The following is a 21,333-nucleotide window of genomic DNA, read 5'->3' as shown; positions in this document are numbered from 1 at the left end:
GGTTAAGTACACGCATCTCGGGTTGGTTTTGTACAAAGGGAGAATCAGTGAAAGGCAAGACACAGAGGGACACGGGCAAGGCCTCAGTCACAGCACACCCTTTCCCCCCCGTGAAGAACATTCCAAGGTATGAAATGTTTCCAAGGGGTGGTGAATAGCTACCCTAATTAGAAGAAGCATTTGCTGGCATTAAACCACCCGAACTCTGCCGACATGCAGCCCACTCCCACCCCAGCAGAGGCTGCTTTGTTAAGAAAACTTTGCATCTTGCCTCTGCAATTCAAATTGTAGAACTTGAGTCAGCTCAAGGCCAATAGCAACTCTTCTGCTGCAGCTGGATGCTAACTATGGAATTTCACTTACATGCAAAATTATTTTATAGAAAGCTTGTACAATAGTTTTGTAACACGTACATAAAAGCAGGACCAGATAATGAGGTGACAGGAAATAAGGTTATCTACAAAAATAAGTTCAGTAATGATAGACCAAATTATTTATTATACAGCACTTCTGAAGAAGGGACAATGGCTTCAACGAACAGCTCTCTTCTTTCTTCTCCTTTTGTTAAATGCTTTCTTACTTGTATTTTCTTGTTTCAAGTTGGCCTGTGGTCTGTGAGCAAACATTTGTATCAAAGAAATGGACCAAATAGTTTTATTTCAAAAGACCACAGGCTGATCATCCATAACAGGACAACCATCCACCACACTCGGTGCAATGTTCAAACTTAGTTTCTAGGAAGCATACTGCACACAACGAGCGCAGGGATACAGCAAGCAATCTCACTTCTCAGGAGATAAAGCTTAAGGTTAGCTGTAGTGCAGCACGTACAATCTGCAGCACCTCTAAGAAGCAGCCGATTCACATCCACTTTTATGCTCTCACTCCTTTTGGAACGATTAAAATTAGTCAGATGCCTATAACTGTTTCATAGAGCCACAGGTCAGCCAGGGTGACTTGCCTCCTAGGACAGGAGCAAACTAGCCTAGATTTAAACTTCCTCACTCTCTGCTACCTTTGTAGTCCTCCCTTTGATCCATCAAGACCTTTCTCAGCCCTGCCAAAATTCAGTGCTTTGTGAAAACACTCCTTACGCACTTCCCTCCCAGTTTCACATGATTGTTACCTTGCTTTTGTTGGCAGCTCCTGTGGCTCCAGAATGATAACTTCCTCCTCTTCACTGTCGGACAGTACAATAGGTTCATCTAAACAAAGAAACCAACCACAAACCAGTGATCAGTTTTACAGCTTCTATAACTAATAAGTACAGCATTTTAAAAGAAACGTTCAGAGCAGCTAGAGTTTGATTTGGAGCCCCCCATATACTACAGAAATCAAGTTTTCTTTTGAAGAAAACAGAAGCGACCAGGCAAAGTGGAAGTAGCAAATGCATGTAACTCAAGTGAGAAGTGGCTGCAATGGTCCCCCTTTCTAAGGGCCTCTGTCACATTTTAATTGTAGACTGTTAATAAAGTGATATAATAAACATATCTGGTATCAAGACAAATAAATACTTGCCCTTCTCAGCTTCCCTCAATGTACTTGTATCCTCAGTTTCCATCTTCTGAACTTCAAAAGCAGTAGCCTCACTTTCACCTTCCTCTTCCACTGCTTCTTCCCTCTCAGATTCTTCAAGGTCCCCCCAGGAGTTCTCTATTCCTTCTCCAATTTGGGCTGTTCCAGGAGTGTGCAATATCGGTTTGGCAAAACTGAATTTGTCAAGAAAACCCTTAGTGTCAGCTGGTAAACTCTTTGTACTCTGAGAACAAACCAGCTGTTTTTTAAGCTGTACCTTTTTTCTCCCCAGGGGAGAACATCCTTAACAGGGAGCTGAAAGAAAGAGTACTTCCCCAGTTACTGCAACAATCAGTCACTTCACACCTAAGTTTTGCACTTTATGCTCGTTCTGCATAACATGCTAAAGTTATCCAAAAGCAGTCAGAACCCAAACCAGTTGGGTTGGGGTTGATACCTGCTCTGAAGGCTACCTAAGCCGTGAGGAACCCTGTATGTGTGTTTAGCTTCTAGCAGTGCTAACACAGGGGAGGGGAAGCCTGGTTTTCCCCTGAATAATACAACAGAAAAGATACACTTCTGAAGGAGGGTCAGCTTTAGTGATGATTTCCTCTGCTTGTTCTTCCACGTTGTTGGTATCAACGGCAGCACTTTCCATTTTGAAGGTCGTGATCTTTTGGTTCGGTATAGATTCTGCAAAGCCAAACTTCCCACCTTCTTTCCTAGTCATTCAGTGACAAGACATTATTTCAGGATGTTTCACACTTGAAAATGCTTTCTCTTTTCAAGTTCAACTATACAAATATTTGCTATTTAAAAGAAGTGAAAACAATTTACTGTTCAAACTACAAGCTGACATCACTTTTCAGGTATTTTTAAGACATGTACTACTTCCCTTCCTTCCCAAAACACTCACCTAACTTTCCTGTCATTCTCCAAGGCTTTTTGAATTAGTTCTGTGATTTCCGCAACCTTAACAGCCGTTATTTTACTGCATCTCAAAACCTGTTTGTTACACATACAGCAACAGTTTATGATCGTGAAAGCAAGATGGTTTTAACTAAAACTGTAGAACATCATAAAAGTCACAAATACTTAAAATATGTCATCTTAGTATGAGGGACTGGATATGCTGCCAGTTGATGCAAAGGGTCAATAAAACAGCCTCCAGCTATTCATGAGAGTGCAGTCTGAATTAATTTAGACTCTCTCAGCCAAATCACAGGGGGAAAAGATGCTTATCTGACCAAACAGTATCTTTTTTCTGTGTCTTCTCTTCAAAATGCCACACAGTACTACGCTCTTCCACTAGGACTGAAAATATGTAACCTTTTCCAATTAAATCAGACAGGCAATTAATTTCTTAGCTTCCAAATGTCTAGGATATTTCAGTATCAAGATTACAACACAGGAACTAGTTTATATACAAGAGAAAGACTAGTCAAGGCAAAGATTTACCTGATCCTTTACCAGCATAATCCCTCCACTGGACTGGATGGTACAAATTTCACGATGTTTATTCATGGCAATTACAAGGAGGCCATCCATTACACGCTCCTCACGTTCACTTGGATCCACCACTAAATAGGTCCTAGAATCAAGTTTTTAAATATAAGGTGACAATAGAAGTTTAAGGTGAGTTACTACCCCTAAAACAATTTTAAAAAGGGATCAGTTTACATATTGTATTAGTAGTTATGGGTAAACTCCCCCCGCCCACCCCCAAAATTTTTCTGTCACCTGTTGAAAGCTGCTGGTTAGCTACAGTGTGAGGAACACAACAATATCTCCCCATGGCATATCACTTCAGATAAAGTGTTTTATGAAATCGGCTTGTCAAGATATTTTTAGGACTCTTCTATGTTTAAAAAAAATTCTGCAGCACTGGCAATACGCCATTTCTGTCAAAAGACTTAAAACAATCTTACCCTTGCTGGAAGAAGGCGAAACTGACACAAATAGGCATGTGGTGGATACTTAGAGGGACGGGATCACGTTCCTCAGGAGTGAACTTTGAAAATAATTGACCCAGAAGACAATTATTTACGAAACAGATTTCATTGTAAAGTTACGTACTGTACAAAGATATTTAAAGAAATAATTAAAAAAAACCACAAAGAAAAAAAGGCTAGCAAATGTTTAGTTATCTAAATGTGAAAAAAATTCTTTTTATTCTTCTTGTGCAGTTCTTACTGTTTACTACCTCACAGGTAAATATAGCATGTTCATCAGTCTTATGCTTAATTTGGTCAACATACTGTAAAATACTTATCTTTTACAACTAATATTCCCATAAACTGAGGTTAATAAAACTGTGTACTCAGCAGACTTCCTTACTGTACTTTCACTTTTTGAATAGCAACACATCTATCCTAAAACTTAAGGATCTCAGGAGTTTATCTGCTTACACAAACATTTAATTCTCCCTTTTAGACAGGAAGAAACAGCTACCTACGATGCCACAACATTTACTATGATCTGGTACAACTCACCACAGTCACTTCCTCTCCCTGCACAGACACATCTGGTCTGCGAAAATGACACAGAGCTACGATTCCTGCTATGCTGGCAGCATCAATAATGTTACCATCGTGATTTAACAGGTGCAAGTCCAGACGAATTTGCCAAACCTGAGAAAAAGCATACAGGACTGCTTGGTAATTTGTGACATGATTCTACAGGAGTTGCTGTTTTTCAAAACAACTTCACTTTTTGAACCACAGAAAGAACCAGCAGATATTCTTTGGGTCTGTGCTCAAGAAGATGAAAGATATCTATGTTCCAAGATACCCAGTGTTCTGGATTTAATTACATCAAAACACATAACATTTCAGTACAGATTAAAGTTTTATCCTGCAAGGAAATATTTGAGTGTGCAGGGTTCCAACTACTTCAGAAAGCCTATATAGGTACACAAGATAAAAATACCTGTAAAGACAGATGTGTGGGTCATTACATTAACCTAAAATCAGAATCTTTAGTTTCCAAAAGAAGATAGAGAAGACCTTAAAAACAGACTAGACGTAGCTTCAGTTTGAAACTAGTAGGTTTTCCTACCTTTTCACCAGCAACAACGCAGAGAGATTCAGTATCTATACATTTGGAATTTCTCAGGCATCGTTCTATTAGTCTGTTCAGTTTCACCAGTAACTCGGTTTGCCTATTCAAAGAAAATTATCCCAAATCGAGTACGATTACACCATATACTTATGCGTATCAAAACAGCGGCTCTTCTGGCATCCTCGTTTAGCCTTTTTCAAGAAAGCCACATACCTGCCAGGCTCAAAACCAGGTGCAGCCATTGGGGAAAGCTCAAGGTTAAAGAAAAGTATACCTTCCGTAGGCCGGTTTAGCTTGGGGGGTACAAGCTCACAGGAGACTTGCGCAAGAACCCTGCAAAGGTAAATAAACCCCTATGTTGTGGAATTTAGCAGGAAAAAACCTCCTACCACTAGAGATAAAATACATGCTTTGAAAAAGCACAGGTTTAGTCTTTTAGTTCGCATTTCTTACTCCTGAGAGTTTCTCATTCAGCGCCTAGCATATGTTTTAGACTTTGGTCAACAACTGAGCGAACCAAATGGAGGAGCTGGCGCATCCTCCTGCCTTTTAGGGTTAGAAATACAGATTGTAACACGGAAGAAGCTAACGCTAAATGTTTACACCCACCCGTGTGTATATTCCACGTACAGAGAAGGGCCGTTGGCCCTGTAGAAGCAGGCAGGACGTAAGGCCCGCCACTGGCTGAGGAGATGGGAGGATGACGCTAACTCTGCCTTTTATAAGTTATTTATAATGTACCACGAGAACGACACACGCCCCCTCCCCCTGCCGCACCAGCCCCGGCGGGGGGAGGGGCGGTCCCCAGGGACACCCCACCCCACCCCACCCCACCCACCCCCCCCACCCCACCCCGGGCCCGCTGCCCCACACTCACCTGGTCTTGCCCAGCTCCACGATGCAGCAGCCGCGGTCGGCGCCGAAGGAGACGCGGACGTTCCGGTAGTCATAGCACTGCCGCCCGTCCAGCCGCTGCGGGCCCACACACACCGCGTCAGCGCCGCCCCGGGGCCACCGGCAGCAGCGGAGCGGGGCGGCGCGCCGCGCCGGCCCGGGGGGGAAAGGGGCGCCGGGGAAAGGGGCGCCGGGGGTGGGGGGGTCGCACCTTCCGCTCCTCGATGGCGCGCAGCAGGAAGCGCCGCTCGCAGTTGGAGAGCGGCGTCGCCTTCATGGCGGGGCGGGATGAAGGGGAAGAGCCGCGCGCCGCGCTCGCGTCATCACCGCCGCGCGCCGGCGCCCCGTTCCCGCCGCCGGCCCCGCCCACGCGCCGCCCCCTCCTTACGCCCGGCCCTGAGGTAAAGCCGACCCCGGCCGCCCCTCAGCCGGCACCTGGCGTCCCCGCCGCCCCGCTACGGGCACGTGGGCCGGCCTCACGGTGGGTACAACTTCGGTACAACTCAAACCACTGTTTGGAGGCCGGCTGCGTGCTATGGGGCTGTTACAGTAGTCACCCCCATCACACACGCACCCTCCACCCCACCCACCCCCCCGGCGCCTTCAGCGGCCGAAGGGACAGGGGCCGAGCGGGCTTCTGCTGGCCACCGGGAAAACCCATCTGGAAATTCAAGCACGCGTCCCAGGCTCTCCCAGCGGTGACACTGCTGTAGGGCCCAGCCTCCGGGGGCGGCCGTGCTGGTCACGGCGGTTAACGCTGCAGAAAAAATGCAGCCAAAGCTTCAGATTCGCCAGAACCGCCTTCCCTCTTACCCTGGACTATCACCTGTAAGTAAAAATTCCAGGCCTTTACAAGTGGCTTTTATGCTCTATTCGAGTTGAAATGAGAAAGCCCATTACTGCATCTTCCCACCAGTGTTCAACCCCAGACACTGACTTTTCTCACCCAAAATTGCAGAAATATCTCAGCTATACTGTCTTTTTTTAAACCTTAGTAACATGCTGAAATTCTAGTGCAAACTAAAAAGTGAGTCATGTTTCAGAAACTTCAGGTTTGTGAGAGTGAGGACAACTGCTGTCTTGACTTTTCTGTGCTGGTTTTACATTTTCCCATAAGGATAAGTTAATACCATCACAAAAACTCAGTGTAAAAGACTATTGAAGAGATTACAAAAAGGCCATCTTTCTTTAGGGATAAAAATAAGCATATAATTTTTCCAAACAGCACTACTTGTGAAGGGACAGGAGAAAAATGAGGTAACACTTGCAACTTTTTCTCTAGACACAGATAAAGCAACATTTGGCATAAAGCACTCTCTCATCGCAGCTGTATGGTTGACTGCGTGTTTTCCTTGGGGTTTAACTGGCAGCATTTAGGCAGAAATTCTGACTGGTTTTACTTTTTTTTTATTATTTAAATTCAGTAATAATAGTCATTAGTAAAGGCTTGGGGTTGAATTCTGAACTTTTTGTTTACTATCAACAGCCTTGGAAAGGGTTTGTATTGTTTGTAGGAGTCTTCTAAACTGTGTTATTCTCCATCAATTACAAAAAGTCAGCTGGGGCATGTGCTGAGGCTAGAGGGGGGAAAATTCCGGCTCTCCCAGTGAACCATCATGTGCCTCGATCTGTCAGGCTGGTGGCAAAGCGCCCTTTGGCATCACTCCTCCTGGCAGAAGTGAGTGACTGAGTGGGCTGGTGAGGAGTTGCAGTCTTGTTGCGTAGCAAATCACAGCAATAGCTTTTTTGCTAGAGAAATTTTGTAACAGCTTCGATGAAACAGTATTTTCAAAGGAATCACACTTTTTTTCATTAAACCAGAACATTCAACAAGATTGTCAGGCTTTTGCATTAGGCTTTCTTGTACATGTTCTGCCAGAAACATTTACTGAAGCACTAATTAATACCTTTATTGCCTGGGAGGCAGGTGTGGTGGGTTTTTGTTGCTGATGTTGCTCCTATTCAAGAGTAGTACACACAGAGGTTGATGGTGAACTTCAGGAGGAAGTGGATGTGATTCCAGGGGAACCAAGTCGGGGGGGGGTGGGGGGGTGGGGGGGGGTGTGTGTGTGTGGGGGGTGTGGCTGGAAATCCGCTACATCCTTTGACTCGCACCATCTTCTTTGCACAAAGTCTACTTTGCAGATTTTGTGCATGCACACGTGCTAGGAAGGGTAAAGAATTTCATGTACAAATTAAAAAGGCATAAAATCATAGCACCTGAAATCTGAAGCAGACTACATGGAAAATAAGGTCAATATAAATAGGTTAATGAAATGGAAGTTGAGCAATTACTACATTTCTGTACAAAGGTAGTTACAATTGTAATCAAGTAATAGGAATTGATAGTCTGGGTGTTTGAAACCAGAAAGAAAAGGCATGAGTGTTTTACACTGCAGAGTGAATAAATGCATGAATAAATCACAGGCACTTACGCTAAAGCAGGAATTGTCAGAAAGAAGAGCCAAATGATCTATTGTGCCCACATAGAAGCATTTCTTCATTTTAGATGAATGCTCTGTAGCCTGAAATGCCTGAATTGGATTACCTTACCCAACTGAGCCATGAGGGAAAATCACATTTGAGGACTGAAGAAAAAAACAAACTGCATCAGAATCTCAGCATCTTGACAGCAAGCTTCCAGCAATCACATTTTATGGTCTAATAAAAATAAATAAAAAATTGATCTTCTTTTTCTATGGTAGCCTTAACTGTGATGTGCCTTTGCTGGTTAGCTGCAAGTCCTGTCCTCCAGAGCCTCCAGTATACACATTTACACATGTACACACAACATGATGTATGTGGTACTTCAGCTTATGAGGTTATTTGGGAAGAAATGCTCCACATAGATGTAATAATATCATTTATAATTTGTTTTTATGAGAGCCTCTGAGGCGTTGAAACAGATAACAGTTCCACGCAGGTGGGAGGATAAGTAATCATTGCAAGCAATGCAGCTGGCAGAAATAAAGCATGAACGGTACAGTTTGCGTACTAGCTTGATGCAGTGAGGTGTGGGGTATTCTGGTCCCGGTCCAGAGAAGCACTTTAAACAGGCTTTTTATCTGAAGTGCAGTTATAAGCACATTTGTCCCTTACTTATTAGAAGGAAGGTGTCACAGCTTGCAACGGTAAAATTTAGGAAAGCTGTTGCCTAATATGTATGCTAAAGTAATTTTATTCCAAAAAAGGGACTTGGAACCATCATTACAACATCCAAATACCATCTTAAAGCAAGTTGGTAATAACTTCTGCTTCATCTACTCGCTGGATGTCTGTTTGATTGTCTTTCATAGGCTAGATTTCTGAGCAAACTCTAAAATAGTCTTGCTTTTTCCACCCATACTTAGCCTTCACATAATCTCTTGGGTTTTGTTACCCTTGTGAAAGAAGCTTTTTGCACCAAAGAGTCCTACCAGAAGTTCTGATCTTGTAGACAGTGCTGCATCCAGAACTTCCCAGCTCCCAGCAATCCTTTTGGGGAAGTGAGAAGTATTTGCAAGGCTGGATTCTAGACAAGCAACAAAGCTGGGGGACTATTTCACTCTATAATAGTCTTCCAAAGAGCTACTGAAATGGCCAAAGTGCTGTCCTGCCACATGTGAGTGCGATTAATTAATGTGCAGCTTTGAGTCTCAGCACAATAGCTAAAGGCTGAGAGGTCAGCTGTCTCCACATCCTACAATTTCTCTGTTTCCACGCAAACTGTGTTCATGATTTTTATTGATTCAAGTGAAAACAGTTGCTGGGTTAAGCTTCATGTTAAGCCAACATTGTTACAGCTAGAGTTGAAGGCTCTAACATGCAAACCCAACATCTAGGTTTAGGTTTTAGTGTTGTTTAAGATTTTCAGGCCTTTTAGAAGCATCTTCAAATTCCCTTAAAAAGTAACAAATGTTCATGTTAAAATAGAAACTCTAGATTGCTTTCATGGAGAGTAGGCAGAAATAAGTCAAAATTGTTGGGGAAAAAAAAAACCCAAAATTTTCTCATATCCTAGTCTTAAATATTACTTGGCAGACAGGTTAAATACTGGCTTGATACAAGAACACAGGAGCGTGAAACTGAAGTGAATATTAATTTGGCAACTTGGTTTTCTCTACGGAAAAAGAAGACAGAAAATGTTTACTGGTACCACATATGTATGATCCCATTCCACGTGTTAATACTCATACAACGCAAAGGAAATCCAGACTACTGAAAAGCTTCTAAGGTCACATTTGATCTGTAAGAGACGATAGCACATGTAATAAACTTGGGGGATAATTTTCTCTTTTGAAATGTGGATTATTTTGAATAATTCAGTTCAGTGTTGTGCCACTCTTCTCACAGTCCACAGTTCTATTAGCCTTGAATGCCTGATCACACTGCTGCTGGTATACTGGTGGAAAAAGTATCTACGGATTGCTCAGATAACGTGATCTGGATTTCTGGTGCCTGTGAATTGAATCGGCCCAGCTTTGCAGCTCTAACAAACCAGTACTATCCCCATTCCCAGATTCTCCAAAGTGCCATCGTGACTCAGCGATAACTGAATGAACACGTGTGTTCAGTTACAAACAGGCAAGGAAAATCTGACTGCACGTGCAGCATCGCCTGCTGTAACCATGTTAGAACAGTGCATCTTGATGCAATTACAGGAAAGATGGTATCAGCCCCGGGATAATTGGGATAAATAATAAATGATCCAGTTAAACCATTAAATCAGAACAGCTCTTTTCAGTTATTTCTCCTGCTTATTCAGCTTCCACGTATCTGTTATAAACCAGAAATTAATCTTGACCGCCTGGTTACTTGAAACATTGAAAGTCATAATCTTTTCCAAGCAAGTCTTTTTGTTGTTCTGTATGGCCAACCTCTTTTGAGACTAATAACTCTTGATACAGAAAAGTTTCTTTTAAATCAGGAGGTACATTTTAGAAAATTTATGCATATGCCTCTTCTGAGTAATCCTGTTGCCACTGCTCCATAGAGCCTGACTGCTTCTTTATATGAGGAGTAAGGACTTGGAGGAATTCTAGCATACCTGCTTATTCAGATTGTTACACTTTCCTGCTCAGACTATAAGAAACAGCCTGCACCATTTAGTTATAGGATTAAGCAAAACATTTTAATAGTAAAAGAAGATCAACTATTTCTCTTCCATACAGCTTCAAGAAATTTCAGAAATCTGTTTTGGTCATAAAACCCACAAATCCCCCCCAAAGCAACGTATCTTTTTTTGATTCAGCTGATTTTAAATACAATTTCACATTTACAGTTGTATCTTAAAATGCAGTCATTGTTAAAGGTTAAAAGCATGGTTTGGAAGGACCCCCTGTCGTGTACAACAGCCGCTCACAAGGCATTGTATCACCAGTGTCTCCTGCACCACAGCAGACTGTCTTTCATGGAGCTTCTGATAATATTCTGTGCGTATCAAATGCAAGCGTTAATCTTGCCCTGTTTCCCAAAGATCCTAACTTTTAATTCCTTGCAAAGAAATGCTGATAAGAAAACTGTGTTTTGAGTAGTTTAATTCCTCGCTAATGACACAAGCGAAATGGGAAAGTGCTAGTTATTGCGCCTGAGAGAATACAGAGCTGGGATGTGTGAGCACCAGAGAATGATGGATGCTGGCCTTTTCTTTTTCCACCAGCTAATGCTTTCTGCAGTATTGATGAGGATGTCAGAATGAAGTTTTGCTACTTCAAGAAAAGGTGAACGATCATTTTCCTGAATTGCTTCAAGTTGGTTTATCGAGCACTATTACAAAGTATTATTCTAGAGGTGCAATAAGGATAGATGATTCAGTGTAAAATGGTAACTCAATACATAGCTATCTCCTTAGCTCACACTTGCGTGATGCTATACTTATGTTAAGAATGTGGGAGGCTTTATGTAGTAGTATGCATTTTTTTGGGTGTATTTCTTCAGGAAGTAACACACTTTCTATGGCACTGACAAAATTTGCGATATATGCAGCAGTGCTTATGTTCACTCTGTGAAATTTCAGTTCTGATGTTTAGAAATCCATTGAGGCATTGGGGATGTGACTGGAGCCAAGATGAATCCTGTGGGCAAGCAGATAGGTGCTACCCAAAAGGTGCAAGTCCAAGCTGACATCCCTCCACCACCTTTGCCTGCTCTGCTGCAGCCTCAGTGCACTAGTGGTCTTTGAGGAGTAGGGAGAAGCAGAGGCAGCTGAGATGCAACAGTTTGAGACTGTGAAATATGTCTGGTTGTTGGGATTTTTGCACTGAGCAGTGTTTCTGAAAGTGGGTGCAAGAGCCACCAGGTCATGCCAGGTCTAACCCTGGTGCATCCCTCTGTTCTAAGGGCAGTGTCTCTGTTACCTGACCGACAGCTGGGTGTTAGCCATACAGTACCATGACGGGCATCTGGTATTTTTAAAGTATGTTTTTTCATCGCCTTCAAAGCAAAAGTCATGGCAGGTCCATCACAATTATATTGTTCACCGAAATCTGAGTCAAGTGGTTTAAAAATCTAACTTCTCTATTCCTGTGGCAATATCTGACAGGTGTTTTCGCTCCTGGCCAAGGGGACGGTTCTCAAATGTCTTCAAGGAGAGAGACATTTCCTGATAACCCATAAAGTTGAGAGCTGGCTGGCCTGTGCTGGTGAACGCATGTGAAATGCAGGGTGGGGAGGCAGGGCCTGCGTGCCGCTGTGGGGGGCATTTCACTTGGGATGGCAGGCTCCGTTCCCAGGCGAGTCCCCCCAGCGAGCTTCCCTTGGTGGTGACGGGCGCTCTCGGAGCACCGTTCCTGTACCAGGCAGCCCATGCCCAGGCAGCCCGGCCGACGCGCCCCAGCTCCGGCCGCGGCCCCAGAAGCGGCCGCCACGGTGCCCTCGGCCCCACCGCCCCGCTGCCCGGCCTGGGCAGGGAGGTGCCGCAGAGGCGGGGGCTGCAGGCAGCATCGGCTCGGCGGCCGGCCGGCCGCAGCCCCTCCGCCCGGTGCCCCTTTCCGCCCGCCGGCCGCCCTGCCGCAGGGGAGGAGGCTCGGGGCGGCGAGAGGAGCGGCGGCTGGGCCGGCACCGGCACCAAGCGGTCCGCGGGGAGCCGAGCCGAGCCGCGGACGGCATGGAGTGGGAGCTCAACCTGCTACTCTACCTGGCGCTCTTCCTGCTGCTGCTGCTGCTACTGCTGCTGCTGCTCTGCCTGCTCCTCCGGCAGCTGCGGGGCTCGGCGGGCAGCGCCCCCGGCGCCCCCCCGCGCCGCCGCCCGCCGCCGCGGCAGCCCTGGGGTGCGTGCCGGGAGCTGTGAGCCCCCCCGCCGCCGCCGCCCCGGGGCGCCCCGCAGGTGAGTCCGCCGCTTCTCCAGGCGGCCAGAGGCAGGGAGGGACAAGGGGGGCCGCTCCCGGGGGCCGCCGCCGCGTCTCCGCGTCCCCTGGGAAGGCACCGGCCGGCTTCGCGGCTCCGGCAGCTTTGCCCCGCCGGAGCGCTCGCCCCCGCCCGCCCCCGGTCCCCGCTCGCTCTGGGGCAGCTACATGTACCACGCAAAATTCAGGGGAAATTTGAGGGTGGGCTTGCCCTGCAGCTTTTACTCTGTAACAAAGTGTGACCAAACTCTCCTCGGGCCCTCTTTGCGGAAGAGGTTATGTTGGTTTTACTTGGACGTACAGTGATCTGAATTTGGCCCGATTAGAGTATTTTTAAATTTAGCGTTTTCCAGCGCAGAAGACACCTTTTTAAATTACTTTTTGTTTTTTGTTGTTTTTTTTTTTTACTTTAACCACATCTAACAGTTTTCCTCCTTTTACTCCACAGGCATTATTCCCTCATATGGCTAAGATGCTAAGTAGGCATCACTCCCTGTAGGTGAGGACAGACCTGGCAACATCCCCCAGCTGCCCTCTCCCCATCCCTGATATCCCCAGGCACTGCTCTGGCCCCAGACCCGCAGCTGCTGTTCCCCAGGCACTGCCAGGGCCAGAGCCCTGGGGCACAGGGCACTTTCCTCCCGGCTGCCCCCACCCTGTGCTGGGCATTGGGAGGGGCACAGAGGTAGCAACTCGGCCACTGCGCCTTTAGGAAACTCGTGCTTGAGGCACGACCTTTAGTTGTTCTCTCACAGCATCATTTTTGATAGCTCTCTTGTACCATAGTGGTTTGCAGAGAGAGAGCTGAAGCGAGTGGGAGCTCTGTCGTGTACAACCTGCACCCTGACACAAGTTTTGATCCATTTATTTACAAGAGCCTCTCACCATTTCCATGTTTATCAGTGCAAAAATCTGAGAGGAGGATTTGGGAATGACTTTTGATGGTTGGAATGGCATGTAGATACCTGCTGGGTCTGTGAGGCAAACTGCTCAGTAATGCAGTGCGTTGGGCTTGAGGTTACTGAGCCATCGGGGTGGCAGCTAGCAGTCACCACAGTGAAGCAAGAAGATGAAGCTCTCAAGTGAGTTTCTGCACCGTGGCAAAGGGTGGACACAGATTTGTCCTTACAGGAAGGACACATGGAGAAGTTCAGGGCAGGTGCTAACAGCTGTGCAGTAAGCATGGCAAAAGGAAAATATGTTAGAAGTACTATAGAGCTGGTGTTCTTTTTTAAATGCATGGGCTTTAGGGGTTCTTTTTTAGGTCCCATTAGATGACAGCTGTTGGGGGCGGTCTGGCTGTGGAACAGCAGGCAGCTGGGTCTCCAGCGTTGCCATGGGATGAATTTTACAGGGCAGAATGCTGCTAATTCAAATAAGTGCCTCTCGGTACACAGCCTGCCTTATTCACACCTGCTGAGCACTTTTCTGTTGCAAGGCAATATGCTATGATGACGGGGCCAGTGTTAGAGGCCGCAGCGCACATATGATATTCGGGCTCCCCAGCCCTTGCAGCAGTGAATCTGAGCCCTCTTCTCCTTCTGCTCACTGCTGGGCAACTTGGCATGGGGGCAAGAGTCTCTCAAGGGTGCAGGTGTAATGTTAATAGCAAGTGGGAGAGGCCTTCCTCCAGAGGGTGTTGGCATTGCTCTGGCTCTTCTTCCATCTGGCTGGCCCTGGCTTTTTATTGCAAGCTTTTGAAATGATTGCACGCTCTGTGATTTATGTCAGTCTCTTATCTGCATCATTATAGACCCCATCATCTCCTATACAGACTGTCCCAACAAGCAGTTCTGCTTGCCAGGGACTTTGTGAGACAAAGGACATTTTATCTCGGCTACTAGTACGGGAGGCTTGGAGCTGATGCCATCTTGCCTCACACACTTCAGGCTGCAAGGATTCACTGTCTGTAGCTGGCTGGTAGGAGCTTGTGAAGTCAGGACTGTGGCTTCCACTGTCCATGGCAGCCTTTCTCTGGTTCTTGGACCCCGGTGCCGTAACTAAGCCACGCAGGCAGGGACAGCAGCACTCACCATTGCCCAGCATCCTCCTGCACCAGGAGGATTTCAGCGCACAGGGTGGCAGGGACAAATTAAGCTCGATTGAAGGAAACTATATCTGTGAAATTCCCAGAGTGGGTGCATGGGCAAGGGCCAGAGCCTCAATCCTCTCTAGTCCTGCCATGCCTCCTCCTAGTGCCTGGTGCCCTTCTGCACTCTTGGGTAGCTTTTCCAAAGTCATGGGAAAATGATGAGAAAACAGTATTGTATGTGTTTTCCTGCCTGTGACCAGTCAACCTCCTATCTATACGGCTTTCTTGTTCTTCCTCTATGAAAGTGGTGGGAATGACTTTGGCTTCATGTCGGTGATTAGAAATGGGTGGCTAATGGTTTTACTCAATCCATATAAGTAGCCATAGAACTATATAGCATATTCTGCATGAGCACAAAGAGATTACCTTTATACCCAGCTGACTTTGCAGATAAGTAGCCCTGAAGTATTTCACATCATGCAAATGGTTGGGGTACTTTTAATAACTTGATTTTCAGAAGCACTTCATACTTACTGTATTGCATAGAGTAGCGAGAATCTGATTTTTGTAATGACTCTGACTGACAATGCACAGGCTGAGTTACCTTTATTTGGAAAATGGAAACTAATAGATGATTTCCCTCTGGCATATATGCCTTGTACAGCAACACAGTGAATAAAAGAGTTTGGGGGCATTACCTCAGTTAAAGATTTGGAAGTCAGAGGATTATCAGCTCTTTGTCTTGTTTCGCTATTAGCACTGCATCTCAAATGTCCTAATTTCACAAATACCTGCAGTGTGGGAATAAATACTTCAAACTTCCCATGCAAGTAAGATGAACGCTCCTTGTAAGTAATCTCCATGTTTCAATGCTGTCACCTGCAGTGTAATTTGGAAGGACAAGCAGGGAAGCTGGCATCACACACACAAGTGGCATCAAACATCTGCATGATTCAAATGGATTTCCATTTCTGGATTTTAGGGTACAGCTGTGGAGGCAACACCTTCCCCTCTGGTGTCACAGGGCAGAAAGGTGAATGGAGGCCAAGATCTTCTGTGTGGGTGTTGTATCTGGCTGTTTTTCAAAATGAAGATTGATGCTGCTGATAGCTCCTTGTCCTTTTGCTCAGAGAGGAGGGTAGGCCACCTCTTGTGCAAAGAGTGCCTGTCCCACTGTCCAGAGCTCTTCTGGGAAGCTTCTAAATTCCCAGTGTCCAACTTCACAACAAAGGACATGCATCATTTTGTTTAATCAGTGGGGAGAGTCAGAAGTAAGTGAAAGGCTCTAAAAGATTAGCCAGATGAATCATCTTGGGAAGACAAGATAAACAGATAAACTGCGGGGCCAGGGCGAGAGAAATACAAGATGTGATCATTAGTAGTAAATTAATCCTGAGTTTGCAAAGCAACAAAAGTGTCTTATGTGTTGCTGAGCTGCATAGGCATAGGTATCCGTGTCCTAGGAGGGGGTAAGGTCTCCTTTGTGTTCAGCCCTAAGGTGCTGGGTGCTGTCAGTTTCTTTACTTCATTTACACTTCATTACTAGGCCGTTGTTGATAGCCAGAGGGAATTCAGATAAAAGCAATGAAAAGCCCTTGGGGAATTCAGAAGGAAGGAATAAAATAGTTAAAAATGTATGCTTTTGTTAGCTGGCAGCTATAGGGGAACAATCATCTGCAAATACTTGAAATATAAAACACGAGGAAGCAGATGACTTATTTAGCATAGTCTGTAAGTAGGCATAACACCACAGGTACAGAAAGGTACTAGTAAAACTAAGAGCAGGAGAGAGTAGTTGATGAGAAGTCAAGAAATAATCTCCCAAGGAAAACACACAAAACTCAATGTTTGTGTGTTGAAAACTAAACAGTGCACAAGAGGGAATAAAGCTGTGCTTTTATGAAGAGGCATTGACTATGTAATCACCTTTTTCCCCATCTCTATATTGAAAGACACAAAGGCTCAGTGGACCAAAATAATTTCCTGTGAGGCCTGAAGATTTATGCCAGAAATGTCCTACTTTGGGCATTTGCAAATACTCTAAAACAAGTACAAAAAGCTATTTCTTTTTCTGACGGTTAATATGGTATGAGTACTTTCACAGTGACATGTGGTGTAGCTCTACTCATAGGCACAGCTGTGCCAGACCTGCTCAGTAGCTTTAATTCCTTGGCATTCCCAAGAAACTCTTTATTCTTTTGCTTCTCTTCAAATGTTGTTGCATCTCTCAAATTTTACTTTGAAAATCTGCCTCTGTGGAGGGCTATCAAAACTCACCCAGTCATTTAAGACCTGTTTTGAGGTGTCTTGGTGGGACTTCAGCCAAACAGGTTTTCTGTTCAGGCGTACCCGCATGCCTGTGCTGAGCCACCCACTCCTGCGGCTTGTGTCACGCTCAGAAGACCCAGTGCTGGTTTGAGAGTCCTGGCTCCTGGACTTGGGTGGGTGGGCACAAATCTGTTTCCATTTTCAGAAAGCTCTCTAGATCCCGCGATGCAAGGAAGAAGTTTGAAAGGGAAGAAGGTAATCAGCAAAGGTCTTGTGGTTGTATCTTACTCCTTGTGCAGAAAATACCTGATTTTTTATGTTTTTTTTTTCAGATAGCTGGAAAGGACTCTGAATGCACAAAGCTTTCAGTACAGAATATGATGCTCCATCTGATTAGGGCTTACAGAAGAAATTTTTGTTTGTTTCTTAGATTCATATTTTACCTTCCCTCATGATAATGACTAGTTTTAGAAAATTTAGAAAATGTCACTTACAAAAATGGAAGTATGATTCAGTTCTATGAGAGACCTAGACAATTGTTAGAGGAATTGTGTAAGAACAGCCTCACAAATCCAAATGTTATATATTTTCAGTATGCCTTTTAGTGAAATTCAGCAGCATATGCTTCAGTTGACTTCCCTCTGAAAATGCATTTACTTTATTTTTTTTTTCAGGAAAATGACTTCTTTAGAACAGAGCTTGTCAATAGAAATGGTCTTAAAATTATTCCAGTTTTTATGGTTTTTTTTTTATTGATCTAGGATAAAATACATGTCTTCAGTCTGCTTAGTTTATTATTTCTGTCTTCATGGGTGTTTTTTAGAAATTAATTTGGTACTCTTTTTCTGAACCTGCCTTGACAGAAAGAGCACTCTGCAAAAAGGGTTAAAAGACCAAGTCCCTGCTTGCTGAAGATATCAGATGATAGAGAAAAACAAATTACTTTTCATATCAGTCTTTGTACGCAAGGCTTTACTTAATCTCTATGTTAGTAAGTGGCACTTCTGCTCTTCCAAGAAGATTCAGTATAATGTTTTCAATATCCTTAAATGCTGAATTGACTGTGAGTCTGCTGTGATCACCAAGTTGTACTCACACCTATTTAACACCTGTGTGTACTAGCATGCATCTCCTGCTGAACACTAAATCTGCTTTCTTCGCTGTATTATTTCCCTTGTGCTTATATTTTCCTCGCTGTAAATATTATTTTCCTTGTGCTTACATTTTCTCAAGCGGTTAGTGAAATACATGCTAACACAGCCTCTCTCTCCAGACTGTTGCAATGGGTTGACCACAAGCTTGGGGTGTTCCTGTGTCAGTGAGGGATGCTCTGTTTAAGATAAATGGACATAGAGTAAAAAGTACTCAGTTGCCTGTCTGTGATTTCATTTTCAATAGCGCAGCCAGGAGACAAAAGAATTGGAAAGGTTGTTAAAAGATGACAACAGCAAACATGAGGACTTGTTTCATTGCTTGTCTCCCACAACCTGCCTGGTGCTTTGGACTGGTCTCATCCAAGAGTCTTTTTCTCATCTTTAGATTTTCATGACCTCAGACCCCGTGTGACCTGGGACGTGAGTCTCCCCTGTTCATACTGGAGCCCTGTATGTGCTGAAATGGCATGAACACCTGAATTGGGGTGAAAGATGCGTTCCATGTGAGCTGTACCTGCTGTGCTGGGAGGCTGCTTTCTTTTAGTACCTCTGCAGTCATGCAAAGGCTGCTTAATGATCTTCCCAGGGTGTAGGCACTCTGCCAAGCCACAGCAACTAAAAGCAATGAACCTTATTTTGGTTTGTTAAACAGCAATTGAGTTAGTGTAAGGCAGTGGTGGAGGCTGAATCCAAGGAAAACTCTAGCTAAGGTGAGATTTTTCTGTTACACTCTGAAATAGCTATTTTTCATTTTGAACTTAGGTTTCCTTATGTTTTCCTTCCAAGTGAAGTGAGCCCTCACATGCCTGGGTATCCTTCATACAGATTGATGTTACTGTGAGATATTTCTTTATCAGTGTTATCAAGACATCAGAATTTAATAATCAATGTGCCTGGTAATATAGTACAAATCCTAATTTTACAGTTGGTGTAGTACTAATATTTGTAGAAAATTTAAAAATGTATCAGCTGTATCAAAAATGTTGCACAAAGTAATCCATAACACACAATACACCAAGATTAAAAAAACCCACCACAAATATAATGCTAAAAATTAATTCCATGGCTTGGCTGCAATATCTATGTATTGACCTAAGAAGCACAGAATGACCTAGAGATTTTTACTTGATCTCTTTATCCTACCAAGTAGCTGTTGAAAAAAAGTATCCATTGCTTCTGACCTTAATACTCTCCCCTTGTAATAGTATTCTCGGTACCCAGTTAATGATTCAAAAAAGCCAGTTGGATTGTCTAAGCGATTTTGTAGCAGCTGATGTGAAACAAGTGATTATTAGAAAGATCATGATGGATGTAAACTTAAAACCAGACCTGGAGCCTGCACATGCACGCTGCTGTTTCTCCGGCGTGTGATTAGCAGGAGAGACTTTCAGCAATACCGGGACAGGAGGTGAAAAGGAGTCATAGAGAATTGTTTTCCTAAAGCTCAGTGGAGTCTGTAAGCTGCGCTGTAGCTGGTCATTTGCACATGCCTTATTAAAATTTATACTGCATTAAGGAGACTGTCAAGAGGCAACTCTTTGTCTTAAGGAATGATAATGAAGTTTTCAGAGGTATCTGTTCTTTCGCAAAAGTTCGTCTGTCTTTGGAGAACAGGTTTTGCTGGAGCCTTGATTGATTGCTGAAGACAAGTTTAGCTATTCTGCTTAGTGAGAAAGGATCCTTGGCGTATACTTTTCCTCTTTTGTTTTCTCTTTCTTCGGGGTGATTGATGAACTCAAACCGGTCCTTTCTACACGACATGAATGCCATGTAACATCAGCTGTGTGGTGAAAACTTGACGTTCCCATGCTGGAATTGATAAAAGCCTTCCAAAACCCAGCTCAGACCTTCATATTATGGCAGTGTCACTGGCTTGCAGACTCTTTGGGATAGCCCAGGGCTGCCTTTGTGAGCCCTGTGGGATGCAGCCAGCCAGATGGAGCCATGTGGGGAGTGGGTGGTGGGCAGCAGGACAAAGCACAGATGTGGCCATTAGAGACAGGAGCTGGCTTGTTTACTTGCAGGGGAGGGTAGGAACAGAGAGGTTAAGAGGAGTGGGACAGGCACCTGTGTGGGTTTCCTGGGAGAAAGGTGAGGCATGGGGAGGGGTGTTCTAGGTCTTGCCTGCTGACCTGGGCAGTAATAATGCCCTCTGTAGCACCTTGGTAGGTGTTAAGAGAGGCAGGGAGGTGGACTGGCTCAGAGCAGTGGCGATGCAGGAAAGCAGATGGCATGTATGTGTATTTTGCTATACTTGGTTTCTTTTGTGTAGGAAAGAGCAGAGGTCCTGTATGGTGAAGTACCTCTATGGAGGGGAGTTGTGCTTGTGAGTTTAGTTTTTTTTTCTTCTTCAGCCAAATACTACCCAGGAAAACAGTGAGATTTTACAAAACAATAGATAATGAGACCTCTCATGCTTTTCAAATCTGGGCACAAGATAGACCCTGGGGCTGCACAGGAGACTTGCTGCCTTCATCTTCACCTCTGGACCCTCAAAGAGGAATCAGCCACCCCATGCCAGGAATGGGAAGGCAAGCCTTTAACACCCCTGTATCTAGCAGGGGGGGCCTAAGCTAGCACATGGGGAGATATGGAGAGGTCTGTTAACACACTCGCAGCACTTCTGTAGGGGTTTCGGTGTTTGCACAAAGTTTTTTCTGTCTGCAAGTACAGCTTAGTATCCTCTTGCTGGAGAGAGGTGTGGCCCTCCTCAGGGTGAGGTGCCCTCTTTTACTCTAAAACTGGGGGGGAAAGAGATTGTATCTTTATGGTCTTTTATAAACCCTTAATGAAATTATCTCTTCAAGAGTGACTTATGGTAATTTGTCAGTAGTTGAAGTGATGTAAGCCACTTTTGTGTTAAAATGCACAGTTTGGTTAAAATAGAAGTATTCCAATTCTGTAACTGATTTACTGAAGTCTGCTTTAAGTGACCTGTCTGTGCCTGTTGCCCTGATTCAAATATGAAGTCCCTGGAGATTCTTCAGCTGTCATAAGATTATGGATGTTTAGCAGAGGAATCGGAGGTCTGCAATACATTATTGTGCAAAGAATAAGCGTAGAGGAAAAGGTGATTCATCACTGCTCT

The 21,333-nt window shown here is 44.5% G+C and overlaps 1 protein-coding gene across 1 annotated transcript; it reads right to left on the bottom strand.

The window, feature by feature from the left end:
• Positions 1-359: 359 nt before the first annotated feature.
• EXOSC9 (exosome component 9) lies at positions 360-5,815 on the bottom strand. The gene is made up of 12 exons (XM_037394633.1): positions 5,681-5,815; positions 5,453-5,547; positions 4,789-4,908; positions 4,573-4,675; positions 4,008-4,145; positions 3,444-3,526; positions 2,974-3,106; positions 2,432-2,520; positions 2,091-2,237; positions 1,519-1,709; positions 1,127-1,205; positions 360-612 (listed from the first exon to the last, which is right to left on the bottom strand). The coding sequence occupies exons 1-12, from the start codon at positions 5,744-5,746 to the stop codon at positions 531-533; spliced, it is 1,326 nt and encodes a 441-aa protein (XP_037250530.1). The 5' UTR covers positions 5,747-5,815; the 3' UTR covers positions 360-530.
• Positions 5,816-21,333: the final 15,518 nt, after the last annotated feature.

This window comes from Falco rusticolus, chromosome 1, assembly GCF_015220075.1.
Source record: "Falco rusticolus isolate bFalRus1 chromosome 1, bFalRus1.pri, whole genome shotgun sequence".
NCBI lineage: Eukaryota > Metazoa > Chordata > Aves > Falconiformes > Falconidae > Falco > Falco rusticolus.
The sequence above is the reverse complement of the archived record's forward strand: the minus strand, read 5'-3'. Positions and strand labels throughout refer to the sequence as shown.